General features: G+C 30.9%; 2 protein-coding genes across 2 annotated transcripts in view; one reads left to right on the top strand and one right to left on the bottom strand.

Annotated features, from left to right (window-relative positions):
• The window catches only part of LOC114330843 (protein HID1), a 44,549-nt gene extending 36,415 nt beyond the window's left edge, over positions 1 to 8,134 (bottom strand). The window contains exons 1-2 of the mRNA XM_028280263.2: positions 7,940 to 8,134; positions 7,673 to 7,886 (exon numbers count right to left, since the gene is read on the bottom strand). Of these exons, the coding sequence (XP_028136064.1) occupies positions 7,673 to 7,886; positions 7,940 to 8,005 (280 nt within the window). The 5' untranslated portion in view covers positions 8,006 to 8,134. The remainder of the gene's footprint in view (positions 1 to 7,672; positions 7,887 to 7,939) is intronic.
• A 350-nt stretch (positions 8,135 to 8,484) lies between these two features.
• Positions 8,485 to 19,432, top strand: LOC114330844 (SPRY domain-containing SOCS box protein 3). Its single transcript, XM_028280264.2, has 4 exons — positions 8,485 to 8,936; positions 11,893 to 12,121; positions 15,454 to 15,681; positions 18,998 to 19,432. The coding sequence occupies exons 1-4, from the start codon at positions 8,649 to 8,651 to the stop codon at positions 19,183 to 19,185; spliced, it is 933 nt and encodes a 310-aa protein (XP_028136065.1). The 5' UTR covers positions 8,485 to 8,648; the 3' UTR covers positions 19,186 to 19,432.
• The last annotated feature ends 2,375 nt before the right edge of the window (positions 19,433 to 21,807 follow it).

Below are 21,807 nucleotides of genomic sequence, written 5' to 3'. Positions count from 1 at the left end.
AGCACATACATACGTAGAGCTTCAAAATAGAGTGTCAAGGGTTATCAGATTATTCCAAACATGGTGTACACAAAACTTGCTACAACTGAATATTGATAAAACATCGTATATACATTTTAGATGCAAACGAAATATGCCAGTTGTGTCTATTCCTGAAATTGTAAATATTCCAAACATAAAATTTTTAGGTGTATTCTTGGACCAGTTTATGAGTTGGGATGTTCACGTTGAATATGTTAATAAGAAACTAAATTGTTCATTCTATGCTTTAGTACAGTTGAAGAGAACACTCAGTATTAAAACTCTCATTAATGTATATTATTCTTTGGTTTATTGTCACCTTACTTATAATGTTACGTTATGGGGTAATTCCACAAAATCAGACACAGTGTTTATTAAACAGAAGAGAATTATTAGACTTATCTTCAATATTCCTTTTGGGCATACTTGTAAGCAAGTTTTCATTAATAACAATATCTTACCGTTGCCTTCCATATATATCTTGAAATCCATATTGTATATTAAGCATAATTTACATTCATTCAAGAGAAATTCTGATTTGCATGCATACTCAACTAGGAATGCCAATCAGTTTGTTACTGTTGGTCACAAACTATCCAAATTTGAGAAGTCCACAGATTATGTGGGGGTCAGGCTATATAATCATCTTCCAAATGAAGTTAGATCTTTGCATCCGGTGAAATTCAAAAGAGTTGTGAAAAGTATACTATGTAAAGTCTATTCGGTAGACTTACACCGGTCATGGATTAAGAAAGAAATGAACGAATTTACTGGTCCGCTGTAGTTTAACTATTTACACATGGGCGCAGTAATTTTTTATTTGAGGAGGTTCTTATATAAATCAAATAATTTTAAATTTTAGGTGTTTGTATAGCCTCAGAAGCCTAAACGACATAATTTCGTGATTCTTTATAACAGTTCATTATCCGTAGCCAAAAATCAATATACCTAATATTAATTGTTGCATGAATATCAATATAATAAAAATAAAACAAATTATAACTTATAAAAGGTAGAAGGCTAAACGTTGCTGTATTGTTGATGTTTTAATTTAATCTCTAAAATGGTTTTCTATAAAGTCACAATCAATTTAAGTGATATGTTGACGTTGGATGTTTTTAAATTAAAGTCAATTGACGCGTGTAAAAAGCGTTTATATGACATTGTAAACTAATTTGAGCTTGTTTTATTCTTTTATCAGATCGCATGTTTTCTATGTTAGTCATGTATATTTTATAGTTTATATGTATAATGGGGTATTTTTCCCGTAAATAAAAATTATTAAAAACAATATTATAATATTACGTATGTACAGCTGGTTCCAAAAAAAACTGATACGACTCTTTAAGCGTATTTTGTAGAAAATTGAGCAGTGTATTTTCTTCTTCTTCTTCTTTTTGTTTTTGGTCTCGCTGCAAGGCGATTACCAGCACGATTTATAGGCGATCTTGATGTAGTCTGGCTCTAAGCCATATCAAAATCACTGACTATGTTCTTGTAAAAAGCTTTTGATGAGGTGTGATATAATGAATATGACTTTAATTATATTTAATTTATTATATTTTGAAGGATAAATACTTATTATTTACATACTGTCACTGCCACTGCCAAATCTTAAAATTTGTAAGATAACTTCAACCTCAAAAAATGGCTGTTTGTTTGTTTATTTTATTATTTGTCTGTCATAATAAATATAATATAATGTTAGACCAATCATACACTGATCAAAATGATCAAATCTTACTAAGAGTCGTATCAGTTTTTTTTGGAACCAGCTGTACCTACAATATCTACAAATAGTTTCGATTTCAAACAAATCACGCCTTGAAAAGGATCCGGAAATCCTACAGCAGGGCATTATGTAAACATCAAATATTTAAGTAAAATGCTAAATATTATTAAGTCAATATACGTACCAATTTTTTTTACTAAAATGATTTAGTCGTTATTGTTCACACTATCATCGCCATCGCTGTCATCATCATCGCTGTCGTCACCGTTAATTGTTATTATGATTGGGCTTATTTCGTTAATTTTATTTTCACGAATCCACCAATCCTCAATTAATTTTTCGCACTTGTATATACAGTTCCGCCATACTTCTGGAGTTGCAATTGAAAGTGCTTCTCGCCAAGTTTCCCAAACCGCTTCGTCTGTATACCCATTAGGCCCAATATGGTTTCGTAATATTATTTTGCTATTCCCCATATATATTCGATGGGATTAAACTGGCAGTGGTATGGTGGAAGACGTAAAACTTGATGCCCGTAACTTTCAGTAACCTGATCCACCACAAAGATTTTTGGTTTTGCATGTTCTTTTGCCAAACGTAACAACTCAGACTTTAATATATGCTGTGGAATAGATATGCGTTCATTTGTTAGCCATTCTTTAATCTTATCTACATTCCACGAATTTGTTGGACTTTTGTTTAGTATTTCTGAATGATAAGGCGCATTGTCTAAAATAATTACGCTGGGCTCACTTAATCCGGGAAGAAGTTTTTCACGCAACCATTTCACAAACATTTCCGTGTTCATATTGTCACGATAGTCACTGTTTTTTGATGTAGACGAAAATATTAAATCAGCACCTTCTATAAAGCCTGTCTTCCCTCCCGCGTGCAGAATTATATGTCGCTTCCCTTCTCCACTAGCATGCTTGATCGATTTTATGTTGTCATCTTGCCATATTCTCTTGGTAGCACCCTTAGAAAATATCCATGTTTCGTCTAAATATACAAAAGTTGACCCTTCTTCTTTAAATATGTTATATTTATTTTCTCAGAAACTCAATTCTCTTGTGTACAACAGAACTTCTTTCACAAAGCGCTTTTCTGTTATCCTCTTTTTTAAATTTGAATCCTATGTTATGTAGGACTTGCCATAAACTTGTTCTGCCGATGTCACCAAATTTCCTCTCTTTTAACTTAAGTAAAATTGTACCTAAAGTCACATGTTCCTTATTTGCACGCATTTGATATATGATATTACGAATTTGAAATTTTCGTCCTTCTAACATATTGTTCGTTTTTAATAACAGGCGAGTATGGTGGTGATCGTTTTCCGGCACTTCACTATTCTCGTTTTTAATTGTAGATCTTAATTTTGATTCGCTAATTTCTAAAGCATCGCACACGCGTTGTTGTACAGACGTTACCGATTTTAAAGGACCACCATTGTTTTTTTCCGCAATAAAGTACTTATGTAGGTTACAAATTAGAGTATCTACATCTAAAACACGTCTTGGCATTTTCGGTTAAACAGCACGAACAGATTCTCACAAAATTAACAATATAAGGCGTTACCAATTCGACAGAATAAATTCAACTGGAAGATAACAAATGTCCTTATAGTTTCTTATAGCATTCCTGATTTGTTTGTCGACCCATTTAGTTAAATTACCTATTAAAATTGCATTAGTTTGTCATACTTTCTCTAATTTGGTTTTGCACCTATTTGGGTAATTAAGTACTTTCACTTGAATAATTTAAATGCCAAGACAGTACCGTAATTAAAATACCTAGGTCAAAAAATGAGCTTTATTTTGATACTATACAGTATGGTGCAAATGAAAGGAATAAATTCGTTATTTCGTAAACCAGCGACTTTAAGGAAAAATCCTGAAACAGGTCGATTTTTATTTTTAAATTATGATATTTTGCCATAAATGTCATACTAGTAACGTCATCCATATGGGCGTGATGAAGTAATCGATGATTTTTTTAAATGAGAATAGGGGTCGTGTGCTAGCTCATTTGGATCATTCAATTCTCTATTTATTAATATAAACATTTACATAATTGTTTATACAGGGCGCCCAAAAAATTTTTTTAATTTAAATTATTTGACAAAAAAAGAAGAATCTATATAATTTATTTAATTTAAAATACATTTTATTGCTGTTAGAAATCAGTAAAAAAATGTTTATATCACAAATAAACATTGTTTTTCGCTTAAATTAAATGTTCAAACTTCCTAAGAAACAGGTGGCTGGCGGGAGCTGGCTTGAACATTGAATTTAATCGAAAAGCAATGTTTATGTTTGAAATAAACATTTTTTCTGTTTCTGGGCAACAGTAAAATGTATTTTGAATTAAATAAACTACATACATTCTTCTTTTTTGTCAAATAATTTCATTAAAAATTTTTTTGCACGCCCTGTACAAATAATTGTGTAAATGTTTATATGACTAAATAGTGAATTTAATGACCTTTCAAATGAGCTAGCACTCGACCCCTATTCTCATTTAAAAAAATCATCGATTACGTCATCACCCCCAGATGGATGACGACACTAGTATGATATATATGCCAAAATATCATATGTTGAATGGGTTTATTGACAGATTTTAAAACACAATGTAGGTATACCCCCAAAATATATTTTATTACTATTCCTTTCTTTTATCTGTTTCAATAGTTTATTAATGTTTCTTCACTGCTTATATCAATAATACATAATCTCAATTTACAATCAATTACTTTCAACTGAATTTTAATCCCTTCCTTTCTTTTCTTTTCTACTCTAATTCTCACCCTTTAATTTATATCTCAATTTCATGTACCTACATTGTTGTCTATCAATTCACATTTATTACTGTTATTACTATATGACTGCTAATATACCCTTTTAGCTACAATTTTTAAGCTTTCCGATTTTTCATTCTTTTTACGACCACTACTCCTCTCATTAAAACATCAAGGAGTATTGACTTTAACAATTTAGGTTACAGCTGCACGTCCACATCTAACATACATATTAGATATCGACCCGTTTTGATCCAAACGTTGTTAGTCTTACACTAACACATACACTAATAAATAGAAGTCTTTAATAAATATAAATAAAAACAAAAATCTTTTAATAAATAGAAATAAAAATCTTTAAAACCGGTACAGATTTGTTGGTTGTCTTTCACCAACTATCTCTTCACCCTCAAAAATTCCCAAATTCCATAAACTTGTTTACCTTTGCAACATTCTCCGTCTATTCCACCATATCCCGTTAGCATAACTTAAGCAGATATATCATGTTAATGAATACTGAGGTAGTACCTCCTTGTAACCGAATCATTTAGTTACTTGTAACCGTTGACCTGAAGATGCTCTGCATACTTTAGAGAGCGAAACCAGTCGTCGGAAGTTACAATAAATGATTGAGAGTACGTCTGTCTTTTACTTCATTCAAAATATCATAATTTAAAAACAAAAATCGACCTGTTTCGGGATTTTCCCTAATGTCATCGGTTTACGAAATAAAGAATTTATTCCTTTCATTTGCACCATACTGTATATACGAGTAGTTGCAAAATTTACTGAATGCATTAACATTATTTAGTGGTGGCCGCATATCGAAATAACTACTCTGTGATAGACCACATAACGAATTAGTTACTCTGCGGTAGACCGCATATTGGATGGTAGACCGCATATCGAATCGGCACTAATCTATATATTTTTTCGTATTTAAAATATTACTTGCGGGTAAATCCTAATTGTTCTTTTAGTCAAGGAAGTCTCTTCGCATCTGCTCGGGAAAATGTTCTAGTCAGGTGTTTTGCATAATCTTACTCCTAAGTTAGTATTAAGTTTTTGCTAAGAAAGGTATTTCTAACAAGGGTGCATTGTATTTTATTATTTATCTTATTATTTTTCCTTAAATTATCCTGTTTATTAAATTTTAATCAAAAAATTACTAAAAATTCAATAATTAAATAGATATTGGCCCTCTACGCACCCGAGGTCTACGCTTATGTTACTGGTATACCTAAAATATTACAATCGACCTGCCGATTCGTTTGTTTCTTTATTAATCCGTGACCGGTGTATCCCTACCGAATAGAGAGTAAACATGCATTCTACAGTGTAGAAGAATACTTAGCAACTAGATTGCTGTTATGAGTTCTGTCTAATATTAATAATTTTCATATTTATCAATGTACATTATGTTAAATCTAAAATTTAAGTGTATGTATAGGTATTTGATTATGTGTCTGTGACTATATTGTGTTGTATATCTGACGTGTATATCCATCTTTATGATGGCAGCTGTAAAGCTATACCAATAAAGTATTCTATTCTATTCTATTCTAACCATATATTTAGCTCCTAGTAAAGTTCAAACTATAACTTTGGGTTTCATGTTGCATAATTTTTTAATAGAGGAAAATACAATAGTTCCTAATTTGGATCAAACTGAAGATAATTATTCTAATGCAAATATTTTAGCACAAATATCAAAACAAAATAAAAAACACAAATAATCAACAGTCAACGTAAAAATTCTGGTTAACATTAAAATGTTTTGTTTTTAAAAGTTTATAAATGTTATAAAATCCTTAAAATCAGCTGTAGACGCAGTACTACCATACCAATGTAACGTGACAAACAACATTTCGACCAATCACGTGCTGAATTTCATACAATTTTCGATACAAGAACTTGCATAGTGTCATACAGAGCACAAATGTACGTACAAGAAACGATACAAGAAATGTATATAAGAAAATGTATCAGAAACGATATTAGAAATGATACAAGAAAATGCATAGTGTCATACAGCCTTAAGACTATAATTGAGTTTTAATTTCCATATTTTATAAATGCTAGACTATTTCACTGGGTGTTCCTAACTTTGAGAAAAAAATATAGTGTGACTGTTATACCTGGTATACAATAACATTTACATGTCTAGCAACAACTTTATTACAGTGATATTCTTAACGACGTTCTACACCTTCGTTGCGGGGTATGCCTCTCAGAGGAAAGGGGGTAAACTTATATGCAAGCGCAAGTTGGTAACAATGCATTTATAGCAGAATACTCAAATCATATGTTTCAGTATTGAATACTTTATAAAAATAAATTATAATATATTACGGAAATTACGGAATAAATTACGGAATTAATTATAATAAATAAATTAAAAATAAATGGTACGGTAAACAATCCTCATTTTTTAATATGTTATTCCTTACAAAAAACCTTTAATTTAAGCACAAATAATTAAAAATCGTAAATTTGGGTCAAAAGTTATAAACTTTTTAAGAATTCCCATAAGAGCCCATGTTAAAACTTAACTTTGACCCTTAATAGTAATTAAACGGCACGGTAAAACAATTTTTAAAAAATCAAGTCTTAGTTTTTTTAAGTAAACTATAACATACTAAAATTTCATGCAAATCCTTAATTCTTTGTCGAAGGTGTAGAACGTCGTTAAAGAATAAGGCAACAACAATATTTAAAAAAAATCACTCAAATTGGGCAGGTTTAGGAAATTCGAGACATCAAAAATGTTCCAATTTTAAGATGGTACGTTAAATTCTTATAGAAGTGTAGGTACTTAAAGCATCTGTAAGGTATAACATAACTAGTTTGTTGTATTATCTATGTTGAATGAATGCTAAAAATAATATTGGAAATAATGACCAATTACTGTTGTCATTTAAGTACAATACGAAATTAATCAATACGTCCTATATGTCCTTATCTATGTCCTTTAAAATTTAATAGCTATTTGATAAATAAAGCTATAATAGCAAGAAAGCTAAGGTATGAAATTTTAACACTATTATGTTGGGCAAAAAGGCATTTTAAATACTGTTAAATGAATTAACATTAAGAAAATATGAAAAATGAAAACTTTTTACCAGTTTGTTGTTCATAATGTGTACGACAACTGTTATCAACAGCCTTTACAAGTTTCTCAACAGCTTTATAGCACAACGTCGCCAAATTCGAGGGGGCATCTTCCCGTAACTGTCTTATCTCTGTCGCTGGGACCAACGTAAATATATCTTGAACATTCGTTACGTTTTCTGACCAAAACTGTTCCCAAAATGAATCGTCACTGGAGTCAATTGGCTGAAAATACGAATTTGTTTTAATGGAGAATTTATCTTTAAAGAGTTAATTACCTCTGACTTTGATGTGAGTTGAACGACAGCTTTTCTAAAATTTAATTTCGTGTCAACGTTTCCCATATTTCGAATGCTTATTTTTAAAGAAAAACTATAGAAAATTAAATCAATACACTCCTCTGTTCATTGCTGTGCTGTCATTAAAATGTCACTCGAGCATAAACAAAACCATCGATGACATAAGACATAAAGCAAGTAATGAAAAAAAGGTTAAAAATGTCAATGAAGGTACTTATTTTCTTGGTTACTCTGTTCCGTAAGTATGAGTGAGAACAAAAACAATCTATACTGTAAAGGTAGAATATTTTTCGTCCGTATATGAATATGACATTATCAAAATCCGAAAATTATGTGGTTCCTGGATACATAGTACACTATGAAAAAAGTGTTTTTCTAGGCCCTCTATTCACTGTTGCCAAATTTCAATGTTCTTGTGTTCCGGTATCTATGACACACGTCAACAACAACCAATCAGATTTAATAACTGTCACAGACACTGAACTGACTGAACAAACTTTTTTAATGCAAACGCAGCTTTAGCAAGAACTGGTTACGTCAAATTGCGTCAAAGAATTGTAAATATACCATTAATGAAACGAGTGCCTCTATAAAAGAAAACGATTAGAAATATAATTAGAGGTATTTACAGTAAATCCTAATTAGGGAATCATTTGCAACACTATTGGGCAACGTTAAGGTGAGAATCATGAAGTGTAAGCACCCGTTGTGTATTGAAAAATGCAGAGAAAAAGCGAAACTAAATACAGATGCAGTGCAGTGCAAATGTATTGAAGATATCGGGATATTTATTTGGGAATGGTCCCCGGCCCATAGTTCACCCGATACGAAAATAACTAATGATAATAAGGATATTTTATTTCATCCTTGCTACAGTTCTGGTACTGCAGCTGTGAGAGGAACTGTACCATTTGAGAGGAACTTACATTATTATTGGGAAGTGCAAATGACTTCAAATATGTATGGAACTGATGTGGTGAGTATGTTATGATTGTCTGCCTGAGGGGGTTAAAGTATGAGTTGTGCTGTCTGTTTACAATTTATCATCATTTATTAGCCTGTATTTATTTGTACACTGATGATTGTAGGCCTCCCATAAAATTTTACACCTATTTCTATCTTGTGCTTCTTGCATCCAATTTGTAGTGATGTACTTTACATCATCTGTCCATGTAGTTGGTGGTCAGTGGTCATCCTCTGCTTCAATATGCCTCTTGTTCGCAAGGTTGTTAACTATCCAGTTTGTTCACAAGCTATTTTGTTATTATCGTTCTGAATAGTTTGTATGTAATTATGGAAGAGCAAACTAATAGGCCTGTAGTTCTTGGGGTCTGAAATGTCACCTTTTTTGAAGTTATACTTCTTTACCGGCGATAGAGGGTGATTTTTTTATATGTTAAAACCTATCAGCCCGGCGCATGCGCATTATAACTTTGTTCTGATTGGATGTTCAAATGACATGTCAAAAATTATCCGATATGGCAGCTGTGGTTTGGAGGTAAAGGTAAAGGTAAACAAATGTATAATATATTAGTTTTATTGTTGTGAGGACAGAAACAAAAAAGTTTATAATATTGTAGTGACTTTTAAATAGTTTTTAAAAGCAACAGGTACGTAATAATTGTTAATGTATCATGGGTATAAACCTACCTATTTGATCTGCCAAAATACATAGTATGTAATACTTTTATTTATATAATTTGATTACCATCAAAATTTCTATCAATATTCACCTAATATATTGTTTTTTACTCTATGTTTTGTTGTATTTTTTCAATTCAAAATTAAAATAATTTGATCAATTTTCAAAATATCACAAGTTTAATCCGTTTAGTTAGTCGATCTTCGTAAATAATGACACATAATGTCCGTGGCTAAGCGGAGAAGGCGAATGAATTCCAATACCAACCGCTCTTATCAGCGCTGGTTCGAGTCCCAATAGAAACTTTCTTTTTTGTTTTTTTTAATACATTTTATGATTGTAAGTATATTTATTATATAATTGTATTTTCAGAAAATACGTATTTAGTTAAAAAATTTTTCGACAATTAATGTTCAGACATCATTTGTGGCTTGTTTAATGTGTTTGTGTGTGTTTTATTCTTTTATTATTTTAATTTTTGGCACTGTTCTAATAAAAATGTTTGAGAAGTAGTAAGTATAAATTAGTTTAATATTTAAACAAAATATAAATAAAAAGTATATTAATTTCGTTTAAATCATATAATAGAAGTATAACTTCTTACGTGCGTACAAAGTACACACACATTCTTTTTTGTACATTCTGTTTATTATCACATTAAATCATTGGAACCAGTAGACATATGAGAAGCAGAAACTTAAGCCAAAAAACAAAAATAACCATATACAAAACCCTTCCTTATACAACTAGTGTTGACATATGGATCGGAGACATGGACCATCTCCAAGGCAGATGAAAACCTTCTGCTTATATTTGAATGAAGGATCCTGAGAGGAATATTCGGTGGCATCTGTGAAAATGGTATTTGGAGGAGGAGGTACAATTACGAGGTATACCACAGATATAAACATATATTTAGTGCTAAAGACATAAAGATATGCTAGTGTTGACATATGGATCGGAGACAGGGACCATCTCCAAGGCAGATGAAAACCTTCTGCTTATATTTGAACGAAGGATCCTGAGAGGAATATTCGGTGGCATCTGTGAAAATGGTATTTGGAGGAGGAGGTACAACTACGAGGTATACCACAGATGTAAACATATATTTGGTGATAAAGACATATAGATATTTAAAGCGAGATTAACTTGTCAATTTATTCGAAGAGTAATACTCATTTGATAAATAAATAAATAAAATGTTATTTGATGTTAGTGAAACATAGATGTGTCAGTTTATTGGTTGAATAACTTTATTCATCGAATAAACTACTATTTATCTTTGGTGAAACCCACATTAGATAGTTAAACAAAGTTAATTTTATTATTTATGTGATCTTCTAACTACAGTAAATACCAATTGGTATTGGTATACAGTGATGAGCATGCAAATAACACAAAAAATGGAAAACATATGTTGTGAAATAAAAAGAGATGAAACAAGTAGAGGTCTAAATTATCGGTATAAACCTATAGATTTACATTATATTACAATATTTTCCACCTTCAGAGGTTAGCTCAGTTGACTTCAGTCATAAATTTATACTTATGGTGTTTAGTATTATTTTTCTCATGATCATCTTTCAGTGCGTCACAGTTTTTCGATTTCTTTCTAACGCATTAAATTGTATGTGACAGAAAAAAGGCACGTCAGTGATTACATTTCGTCGGTGACGTTTATAACATTTATTCTAGTTGTCGATAGATGGCGCCATAATAAAAAAAATAATTTTTTTTAATTAGATAATAATATTACAAATATAATCTGTATAATTTATAAGACTATACAAGTCAAAGAAAATACCATTTTATAAATGCAAGAAACACATTTGCTTTGTTTTTATTCCAAATTGAAAATAAAATGTGACAACTGTCAGATTTAACTAAAATGTCATGTTAGAATAAATGTCATAAATGTGTATTATCACGGACTTACCCTTTTTCCTATCATTTGTTACGCACTGAAAAATGCTCATGAAAAGGACAATATGATGCTTAGTAAAGTATTTTAGTTGAGTTATTTTTATTATCAGTTTGATTTATAATTAATATGACTACTAATGAATGTTTTTTACTAGCTTTTTACTTATCTGTCTTAATTTATTCAATCAGTATGGTTAAGGTGGGAAATATGGTAATGTAATGTAAATTTATATGTTTATACCGATAATTTCCCACCTCTACTAGTTTCATCTCTTTTTATTTCACAACTTATTAGGTCAGGTATTAGGATTTAATGGTTAAAAAGTCTATTCATTACACTAAATTGTTACTTTTTCTGATTTTCTAGATGGTAGGTGTTGGTACAGCAAAAGTTGTATTCTCTGACTGGAAATTTAGGTTCTGTAGTCTACTAGGAATTGATTCTCAATCATGGGGATACTCCTACCATGGACTTATTCAACACAACAAACTAGTTAGGAAGTATGGATCAAAATTTGGGTTGGGAAGCTCTATCGGCGTTCATTTAGATATGAACAGAGGAACTTTAGAATATTTTTTAAATAGAAAACCTTTAGGTAAGCTTTAAAAGAGATATATACATATTTGAGATAGTAGTACAAGATTTAAAAGTTAATTTAGAATCAAAATTTATACCCAAATCTTTAATATTATTACGTGTCTGTATAAGGTACACTGTTTATAATATAAATATATTATATATCGTGTAAAGGCCAAAGGGCGTAACCCTCAAAAATTTGAAATTGAGATTTTTGGTTTTTCTGAAAGATCAACCAGAAATACACCTCTCGGACAAAGGTTGTACCCCACCTATTACTATAAACCTATAGAATACCAGAAAAATGTCATTATGTACATTTGGCGGTTACACAATTTCATCCCAACATTTGGCGTAAGCCTAACTTTTCCTTGGCATCACCTGATCAAAATTCTTCCAAGATTATAGCAAAAGCATCATTAGATCCGGAAAGTGAAGAAATAAGAATTTGTGTGAAAGGGCACAATACAAGGTGATCAACCATTACTTCACCTTCACTGGTACCGCTATACAACGAAGAATTAAAATTGGCATCTAAAAAAAACTGGGAACAGGAAGGCGAAGAACGCTATAAATAACCGCGATAATAATAATAATCTAAAAATTACGAGAATCTAAAGAATTTAATAAATAATGTTATTCCAAATCGGTACCAGGAAGAATATATCAAAATGAGATCAGACACTTTGGAGCCAGATAAACTTGCTGAAACTGATGAGGAAGCCTAATTTTTGTATACAGAGTGGGCCAAAGAAAACAGTCCACGTCGTAATTTGGCAGTATTTATTAGATTTTAAGGAAATTACGAAACAGGTCGATTTTTGATCTACGGGGGACATATTTTTGCGGTACATACATTTGTCATTTGTCAACTCCCTCCCTTCCACTTCCCCCACATCTTATTTTTAAATAGGGAATAGGGGTCGTGTGCTAGCTCATTTAAAAGGTTAGTCAATTCTCTATTCAGTAATATAAACACTAACATAATTATTTATACAGGGTGTCCAAGAAAATTTTTTAATTTATTTATTTATTTATTTTACGGATACACCATTTTTACAGAAATATGACCTTTTCAAAGCATAGGTTCAATAGGTTGCGTTAAAAAAACAAACCAAAATTAAAATTAAACAAAATTCAATTAAAGTAGTAGCTTAAGTTATTAAGTTATATAATGCTCAAAATCTCTCAACTGATTTCTTAAATGTTGCTATAGATATTCCAAATAACTCTAAACTATTGCTGTGCTCATTGGCAGTTCGTAAAATTCTTGTAATGGGTTCATTTTGACCATAATTTGTAGTGTGAAATGGAATGTTGATAATCTCAGTGTTCTTCTAGTACATATTAACATTAAAACTTATTAAACTTAGTAACTCTGGATCTTGAACATATCCATTTATAATCTTAAAAAGGAAACATAAATCCGCTTGACACCTTCTATGATGTAGTGGTGAGATATTTAGTATTGACAGTATATCATCATATGTGTATTGTTCTCTAATAAAACCAATCTTGTAAGCACATACCCTCAAGAATTTATTCTGAACTCTCTCGATGCTGTAGATGTCACTATTATATGAAGGATACCAAATGAGAGAACCATACTCCAAAACTGATCGAACTAAACTAAAGTATAACATTTTTAAAGTTTGTACTGAAAACTGATTACAGTTTCTTAGAATCAATCCCAACATTTTTAATGCTTTAGCTGAAGTTTCGTTAATGTGATATTTAAAAGTTAATTTAGAATCAAAATTTATTCCTAAATCCTTAATATTATAACGTGCCTCTAATGGTACATTATTTATACAATAATCATAATTTACAAACTCTCTTGATCTTCCAAAAGTAATTTTAAAACATTTTTTTATATTTAAGTATAGCATGTTTACCTCACACCAACTAGCTAAGCTTTTAATATCATTCTGTAACAAAGAGGCGTCAACTAGGTTATTTACTATTCGAAATATTTTAAGGTCATCAGCAAACATTAATTGACACAAAAAGCAGAATGTATGTAATTTATTTAATTCAAAATACATTCTCCTGCTGTCACAAAACAGAAAAAAATGTTTTTTGATAAATAAACATTGCTTTTCGCTTAATTTGAATGTTCAAGCTGCCAACCATCTGCCTCTTGGTAGGTTGAATATTGAATTTAAGCAAAAAACAATATTTATTTGTCAAATAAACATTTTTCTCTGTTTTCTGTCAGTAGTAAGTAGTAGAATGTATTTTGAGTTAAATAAATTGCATACATTTTTCTTTTTGTGTCAATTAATTTAATTCAAAATAATTTTTCTTGGACACCCTGTATAAATAATGATGTCAATATTAATTTTACTGAATAGAGAATCGAATAACCTTTCAAATGAGGTAGCACACGAACCCTATTCCCTATTTAAAAATAAGGGGGGGATGGAAGGAAGGGGGTTGACAAATGACAGATGTATGTATCGTAAAAATTGAAAAATTGACCTATTTCTTCATTTCCTTAAAATCTAATAAATACTGCCAAATATCGAGGTGGACTGTTTTCTTTGGCCCACTCTGTATTTTGTTTAATATTTAATAATTACTTGGTTAATCTTAATACATGTAATATAGCATTACTTAGGATTATTTATTATTGTATACCTATCAGATCATTTACACAACAAATATCCCATTACAGTAATAAGTAATACAAACCAACATAAAGGGGATTCTGACATTTACAGCATAATCCTCATCAATAATCGTACCAAAATATTTAAACAAGCCAGCCAAAAGGCGTAACCCACAAAATATGATATAAAATTATTTTTTCTTGTATTTGTGAGTAATAATATAAATTTTTGTGGTATTTACTTAATTCAGGAGATGAAGTGCAACATGTAAATAGTAAAAGAATATTGAAACTAGCTACATAGTACAAGTAATTCAGTTTTTTAAGCCTCCTGTAAAATTCATAAATTAAGGGGTTACGCCCTTTGGCCTTTACACCATCTATATAATATAGTCGGTTCGTTAAACTTAATATTTTTGTTTTTTGCCAATTTGACATTAGATGTAGAACTAAAAGTTTATTATGGTTCATTTTCTTAAATGTGCTAGTTGTCAAAACTAGAAAACTCTTAATTAAACAGAAACAAAATACCTAAAAATTATTCCCAGTATAATATCGTAGATAGAATATTCCCGGTATAATAATAATCTGATTGGACAGAATTAAACACGTGATGAAAAATCTTACTATGTGGTTGGAAATTAACATCATGTAAAAATACATAATCGATATTATTTTTATTACTGGACTTAAAAATTGATTTATATGAACTTTTGATATAACTATTTCCATAATTTCAGGAATTGCTTTTACTGGGATTAAAAACCAAGAACTATACCCCATGGTTAGTTCTACGGCAGCTCAATCTGCAGTTAGGTTAACCTGTGCAGTATCAGAAGAATCTACCTTACAGATGCTATGTTTAGGCTTTATTGCAAAACACAAAAATCTGTACCAAAGTTATCAACAGATTCCTGGCCTTAAAAGATTGTATGAAAGGAAGTACTTTTGGATTGTGCCTAATTTTGGTAAGTAATTTATTCTTCTGATTTATGTTTATAGTATCCTCGACACCTAACACAGTAAAAGAGGCAATTGATTATGTATGTATTTATGTTATGTTTATGGTGGTACCTATGGTGCATCTCATTTTTCTTCTGTTTACACTAATGACGACCAGAATATTGGTAACCTTTCTGATTCTGATCATTTATCTGTTCATGTTCTTCTCTATAACGGTAACTCTTGCAGAGGTACCTATTCTTAGGTACTTAAAGTTTCAAGAATAACTTGAATAACTCAAAATGATTGAGCAGTATTTGAACAAGTTGCTCCGTCCTGCTGAAACCATTACTAATTTTAAGCTTGGACCGTTTTTTTTACTTTTTCCGTATGGCCGAAAATAGTACTCCACATTAAAAAAAATTTCTGCAAAACTGTCTTGAAGCACCTAACAGTAGCACCACATTCACATAAGTTATAACGACGTTTGGAAACCATTCAGTAGTACTGTTTATTTGGCTGCACACCGTACTTTGAGTAAACCCATTTGCATGCTGTTTAATCATTTACTTGTAACACAAATTTTTCCAAACACATGGAAAAAGAGTTTTATCATACCAGTACATAAATCCAGTGATAAGTCTAATGTTAAGAACTACAGTCCTATCAGCAAGGTCAGTGTGATTCCCAAGTTGTTTGAGCTACTTGTGACAAAATGTCGTTCTTGGCATTGTCTATGGTTTATAGCATACAAATTGAACAGACCTTTACATACTTACTCTTATGAAGATATCCTAATGCAACTTAAGCTTCATACACAAGCACATAACTGTGGTATATCATCAGCCTCAAATGAACGAATTCTTTCGAGTCACCTGCAGCGAAAGGGTTAAGCTGTTGTCTGGCCACATTTGTTACTCTGCCCTGTTTGAGCTGTTCTCCTTTAAAATACCGAATAGGAATAGGGTTACTAGAAATACTGACTTGTTTGATGTTCCATGTCACAGCAATGACTAATAAATCTTGTTATGATGTAGTAGAACACTAGAAATTTTTTAAAATGTATAAACATTTTCAATTTCTTTGCAACACGAAAATGCAGCAGCTGCATAATACTCTGATTAAATCGGAGAGTGTCTATACCGGTTTCGGAGGTTTTTTCCTCCTCATCAGTAGTCCCATATCCTCTTCTCTCCGATTTCCCCAGACATCACACTTTGGGTCTTTCCGAATTGCAAAGAAAAAAATGTCACGGATGTACTACCGAAAAACAAAGTAAGTTATCAATCGAAGTAGCACAGAAAACGACAATAAATATCGTTCCCATACCACCAGATTGACAACAGGTGGAATACTTTCTTTGGTTACAACCTCCCGAGATTTTCAAAAATTATAAATCATACAGGATGCCGAGGAAATTAAGATGAGAGAATTTTAAATAATTCACAACCTATCTGCTCAGCGTGGTAAAAGTTCCAACAAGAAAGGTTCCTTAGTACTCAACAAAACAGTAAATGATTTAAAATGTATAAACATTTTCAATTTCTTTGCAACACGAAAATGCAGCAGCTGCATAATACTCTGGTTAAATCGGAGAGTGCAGGAAGAGTCTATACCGGTTTCGGAGGTTTTTTCCTCCTCATCAGTAGACCCATATCCTCTTCTCTCCGATTTCCCCAGGCATCACACTTTGGGCCTTTCCGAATTGCAAAGAAAGAAATGTCACGGATGTACTATTCTCTGGTCGCTGAAAAGATGGACCGATCACGTGAACGGCACGCACTCTTAAACGTTCATCTCTCGATGTTATCACATTTCCTACGTTTACACGGCTCAACAAAAGCGAACTAACTCTCGCTATAATATATTTTGTACGGTTTGTTACGGGTTATTGATTAACATTAAATTTAAACATTATGTTGGCTTTTGCGTATGGATTTAAAATCTAAATTTCAATTTTTATATATAGGGTGGACAAATAAAAAAGTTTATAATATTATGTTAAAAGTAGTAAACTTAAAAAATAAGAGATAAATTCGGTTTATAAATTTGATGGAAGGCGATTCGTGTGAATAGAATAGAATATCTTTATGCGTAAGAATCGGTTGAAAAACAAATATATGATTTACATGATTGAAAAACACGTTTTTGTTTCGATGAACCTTGTAAAATTTAAATTTAGTAAATTTTAGTAAAATTTAAAATTAATAATTGTAAAAGTAAATGTTAAATATATGTATGTATAGTTTGTTATTTCCTGACCGTGCTTATTGAAAATGGCAAGTAGCTGAAACGTTTAAACAAGAATAAAGTGTTATTTATCAAACCGACAAACCCAGGAATAAAAAAGTTTCTATATTTGGCAGTAGTTATTAGATTTTAAGGAAATACCGAAACAAGTCGATTTTTGTTCTAAGGGGGGCACATTTTTTCGATACATACATCTGTCATTTGTCAACCCCCACCCTTCCACGACCCTGACACCTTATTCTTAAATAGGGAAGAGTGGTCGTGTGGTAGCTCATTTAAAAGAGAATTCAATTCTCTATTTAGTAATATAAACATTATCAACAGAACCAAGAGGCAGGTGGATGCGGGATCTAGCTTGAACATTGAATTTAAGCGAAAATCAATGTTTATTTGTGAAATAAACATTTATTTCTGTTTTCTGGCAACAGTAAAATGTATTTTAAATAAAATAAATTACACACATTCTTCTTTTTTTTTGTTAGGGTTCTGCTAACTCTTGGGATGCTTTTTTATAATTGTTCATTATTACACCTCTTTCCTCAACAGTTAAATGTCTTTTTTTTTATCTTTTTCGTGGAGGTGAAAGAGTGCTTCCATTCATATTTAATAAACGTAACATACAATTAATAATACTCGTTAATAAACGTAAAACGTAATCCACAAAAATTTTATACAAATTAATTTACGTACGCGTAAACTCTACAAAGAATTTTGAGCAATGCCCGACTGCCAACAAAATAATTTACCAGCCAGCGGAAGTGCAAAACACAAATACTTAATAATAATGCCCGTGTAAACAGTTTCTTAGAAGGTCTACTTACGGACGGCCTGTCGATGCCTGCATCGACTGAACACGCGACCTTCGATTCCATCTTTTAGGCGGTTCCACTATAGAGCCATCTACCGAAAAACATCCTGTATGATTTATAATTTTTGAAAATCTCGGGAGGTTGTAACCAAAGAAAGTATTCCACCTGTTCTCAATCTGGCGGTATGGGAACGATATTTATTGTCGTTTTCTGTGCTATTTCGATTGATAACTTCTTTATTGGAAATTTTTTAATTTGAAACTTTATTTTTCTCATTTTCCAGAAGAAGACAAGATAAAACGCTTAGCCAACTTAGAAGACAGCTTGATGTGTCCTTTATATTACGAAAACTTCCTAAAATCCCATAAGAAGCTAAGAACCACACCTTGGTTCCCTTCGGACTTCAGTAGTGACGTCGACACAAGTGACTCAAATGTATCGAATGCATCTTCCGATTATGACACGCAATGATACAGACATGTGATAAGCCGCTCCATGATTTACAAATTATGTGTCTGTTGTCAATACGACTGTGATGAATCTCAAATTTAATTTTATAGCGCCGCTAGGTTTTTTTAACAATAAATGCGAGTTCGAAAAAAAAATAAAAGAATAGGTGTAAAATAGCTCTTTGAAAATGAATCTAGTTGGTATTTCTAGAAAAGAGTGAGTTGTATTTTGTCAGATATTTGTTGAATTATATTATAATACATTAGTATATTGCTTAGAGATCAATTGCCATTAGTACTGTCTGTATCTGTGAGGTCAGGGGAAATATTTCTACTTAATGAGAGTAAAAATGTTCTAATTTTTTATTCTAATTGGGAAATAAGCCACAATTTAACTTGAAAAATGATTTTATTGACGTTTTGACTTCCACTTCGGAAGTGGATATACAACACTTCCACATCTAAATACATAATAATAATAAATTAAACAAAATTTGTTGCTTAGTAAAAAAATTCTGCTAATACATTTAATCTGACTCATTCATATCGGCAATTAAGACATATGACATATACAGGGTGTTGAATTGGGAAACGGAAATACTTTAATGGTGAATAGAGGTCACCGAGGCGGTTCTAGATGTACTACATTTTTTGCCCTATCGACTTGTGTAACCGAGTTACAGGGTGTTTTATCGATTTTGCTCATTTTTTTTCTAAGCCATAACTTTAGAACCACCCTGTATATTTTTTTAATATTTTGTACACTTATGTCTCATTCTAAACCCAAACGAACGACATAATAATCACTGGAAAAATTCAGGTCCGGATTAACAAAACATTATAAAGTATTTGTGACATTAAAACAACACCCTGTATATTGAAATATTGAAAATCTGTTTGCATATTTGAAAAGAGCACAAAAAACTAAGTTTATTGGTTCGCTTCAATTTTTCGGCCAGACAATTTTTTGACTTTAATTTTGAAATTATATTAATTTTTTTAAGAACTGTCATTAAAAAGCAGGTATTATTAACTTTTAATTATAAATTATTAAAGTTAATGAATAAATACTCATTTTAAAAATAATCAATAATTATTTAATACATTGAAACGACCCAATTACTAATGACAAGAAAAATCCAGGTCCGGATTAACAACAAGATATAAAGTAATTTTGACCTTGAGCCAACACCCTGTATATTGAAATTTTGAAAATTTGTCTGCGCATTTTAAAAGAGCATAAAAAACTGTGATTAAAGGTTTATTTAAATTTTTTGCGCAGATGATTTAATTACATCTATTTTGAAATTATATTGAAATTTTAAAGAAATTTGAGATTAAAAACCAGGTATTATTAACTTTTAATAATATAATCTTAATGGATCAATACTCATTTTAAAAATACTTAATACTAATTTACTACCCTGACTTCATGGATTCTCTGAATTTGAAGCTGTATGCACATCATTAAAAATTAGATTTGCGAGAATTGGAATATTTTAATGATTTAGTAAAGAATTTAAAAAAACATCTATATCTAATAAAAAAAATCGTTTAAACAATTCAACAATTTAACAGAAATTAAAAATATTTGAACTGTAGGAGTTGCTCAAAATGTGCGATATTTTGTTCGATACATTTACTTGCTAGTTTTAAAAGATTTCGAATCGATTTTCTAATTACCTTAATTTTTTTGGCAGCATCTTTTCACCGTGACAGAATTAATCAATATAATTTCAAAATTGCCGTAATTAAATTATCTGCGCAAAAATCTGACATGCACCTTTTAACGTAGTTGTTTATTTTCTTTTAAAATATGTAAACAAATTTTCAAAATTTCAATATACATGGTGTTGTTTCAAGGTCACAATTTCTTTATATATTTTTTTGTTAATCCGGATCTGTATTTTTCTTGTGATTAGTAATTGGATCGTTTCAATGTCGTAAATAATTATTGATTATTTTTAAAATGAGCATTTATTCATTAACTTTAATAATTTATAATTAAAAGTTAATAATACCTGCATTTTAATGTCAGAGTTCTTAAAAAAATCAATATAATTTCAAAATTAAAGTCAAAAAATTGTCGGACAGAAAAATTGAAGCCAACCAATAAACTTAGTTTTTTGTGCTCTTTTCAAATATACAAACAGATTTTCAAAATTTGAATATACAGGGTTTTAGGAACAAAATTACTTTATAATTTTTTGTTAATCCAGACCTGAATTTTTCCAGTGATTATTATGTCGTTCGTTTAGGTTTAGAATGAGACATGTGTACCTAATATCAAAACAATATACAGGGTGATTCCAAAGTTATGGCTTAGGAAAGAAATGGGCGAAATCGATAAAACACCCTGTAACTCGGTTATAAAAGTCGGTAGGGCAAAAAATGTAAAATATCTAGAACTGTCTCGGTGACCTCTATTCACCATGAAAGTATTTCTGTTTCCCAATGAAACACTAACCTTAAACAGTGCTTTTGACAGGGTCAGGCGAAATGATATCTTAAATTTATTACAAGCTGAACAAATAGACCACCAGTTAATAAGGTTAATTAATGAAATTAACAAGAACAACAAGACCAGAGTTATAATGTCAGGAGAAACAGAACGCATAGAACTGAAAGGAGGAATCTGCCAAGG

The sequence above is a fragment of the Diabrotica virgifera genome, chromosome 7 (genome assembly GCF_917563875.1).
Source record: "Diabrotica virgifera virgifera chromosome 7, PGI_DIABVI_V3a".
Lineage (NCBI taxonomy): Eukaryota > Metazoa > Arthropoda > Insecta > Coleoptera > Chrysomelidae > Diabrotica > Diabrotica virgifera.
This window is presented reverse-complemented; position numbering and strand designations above follow the sequence as displayed.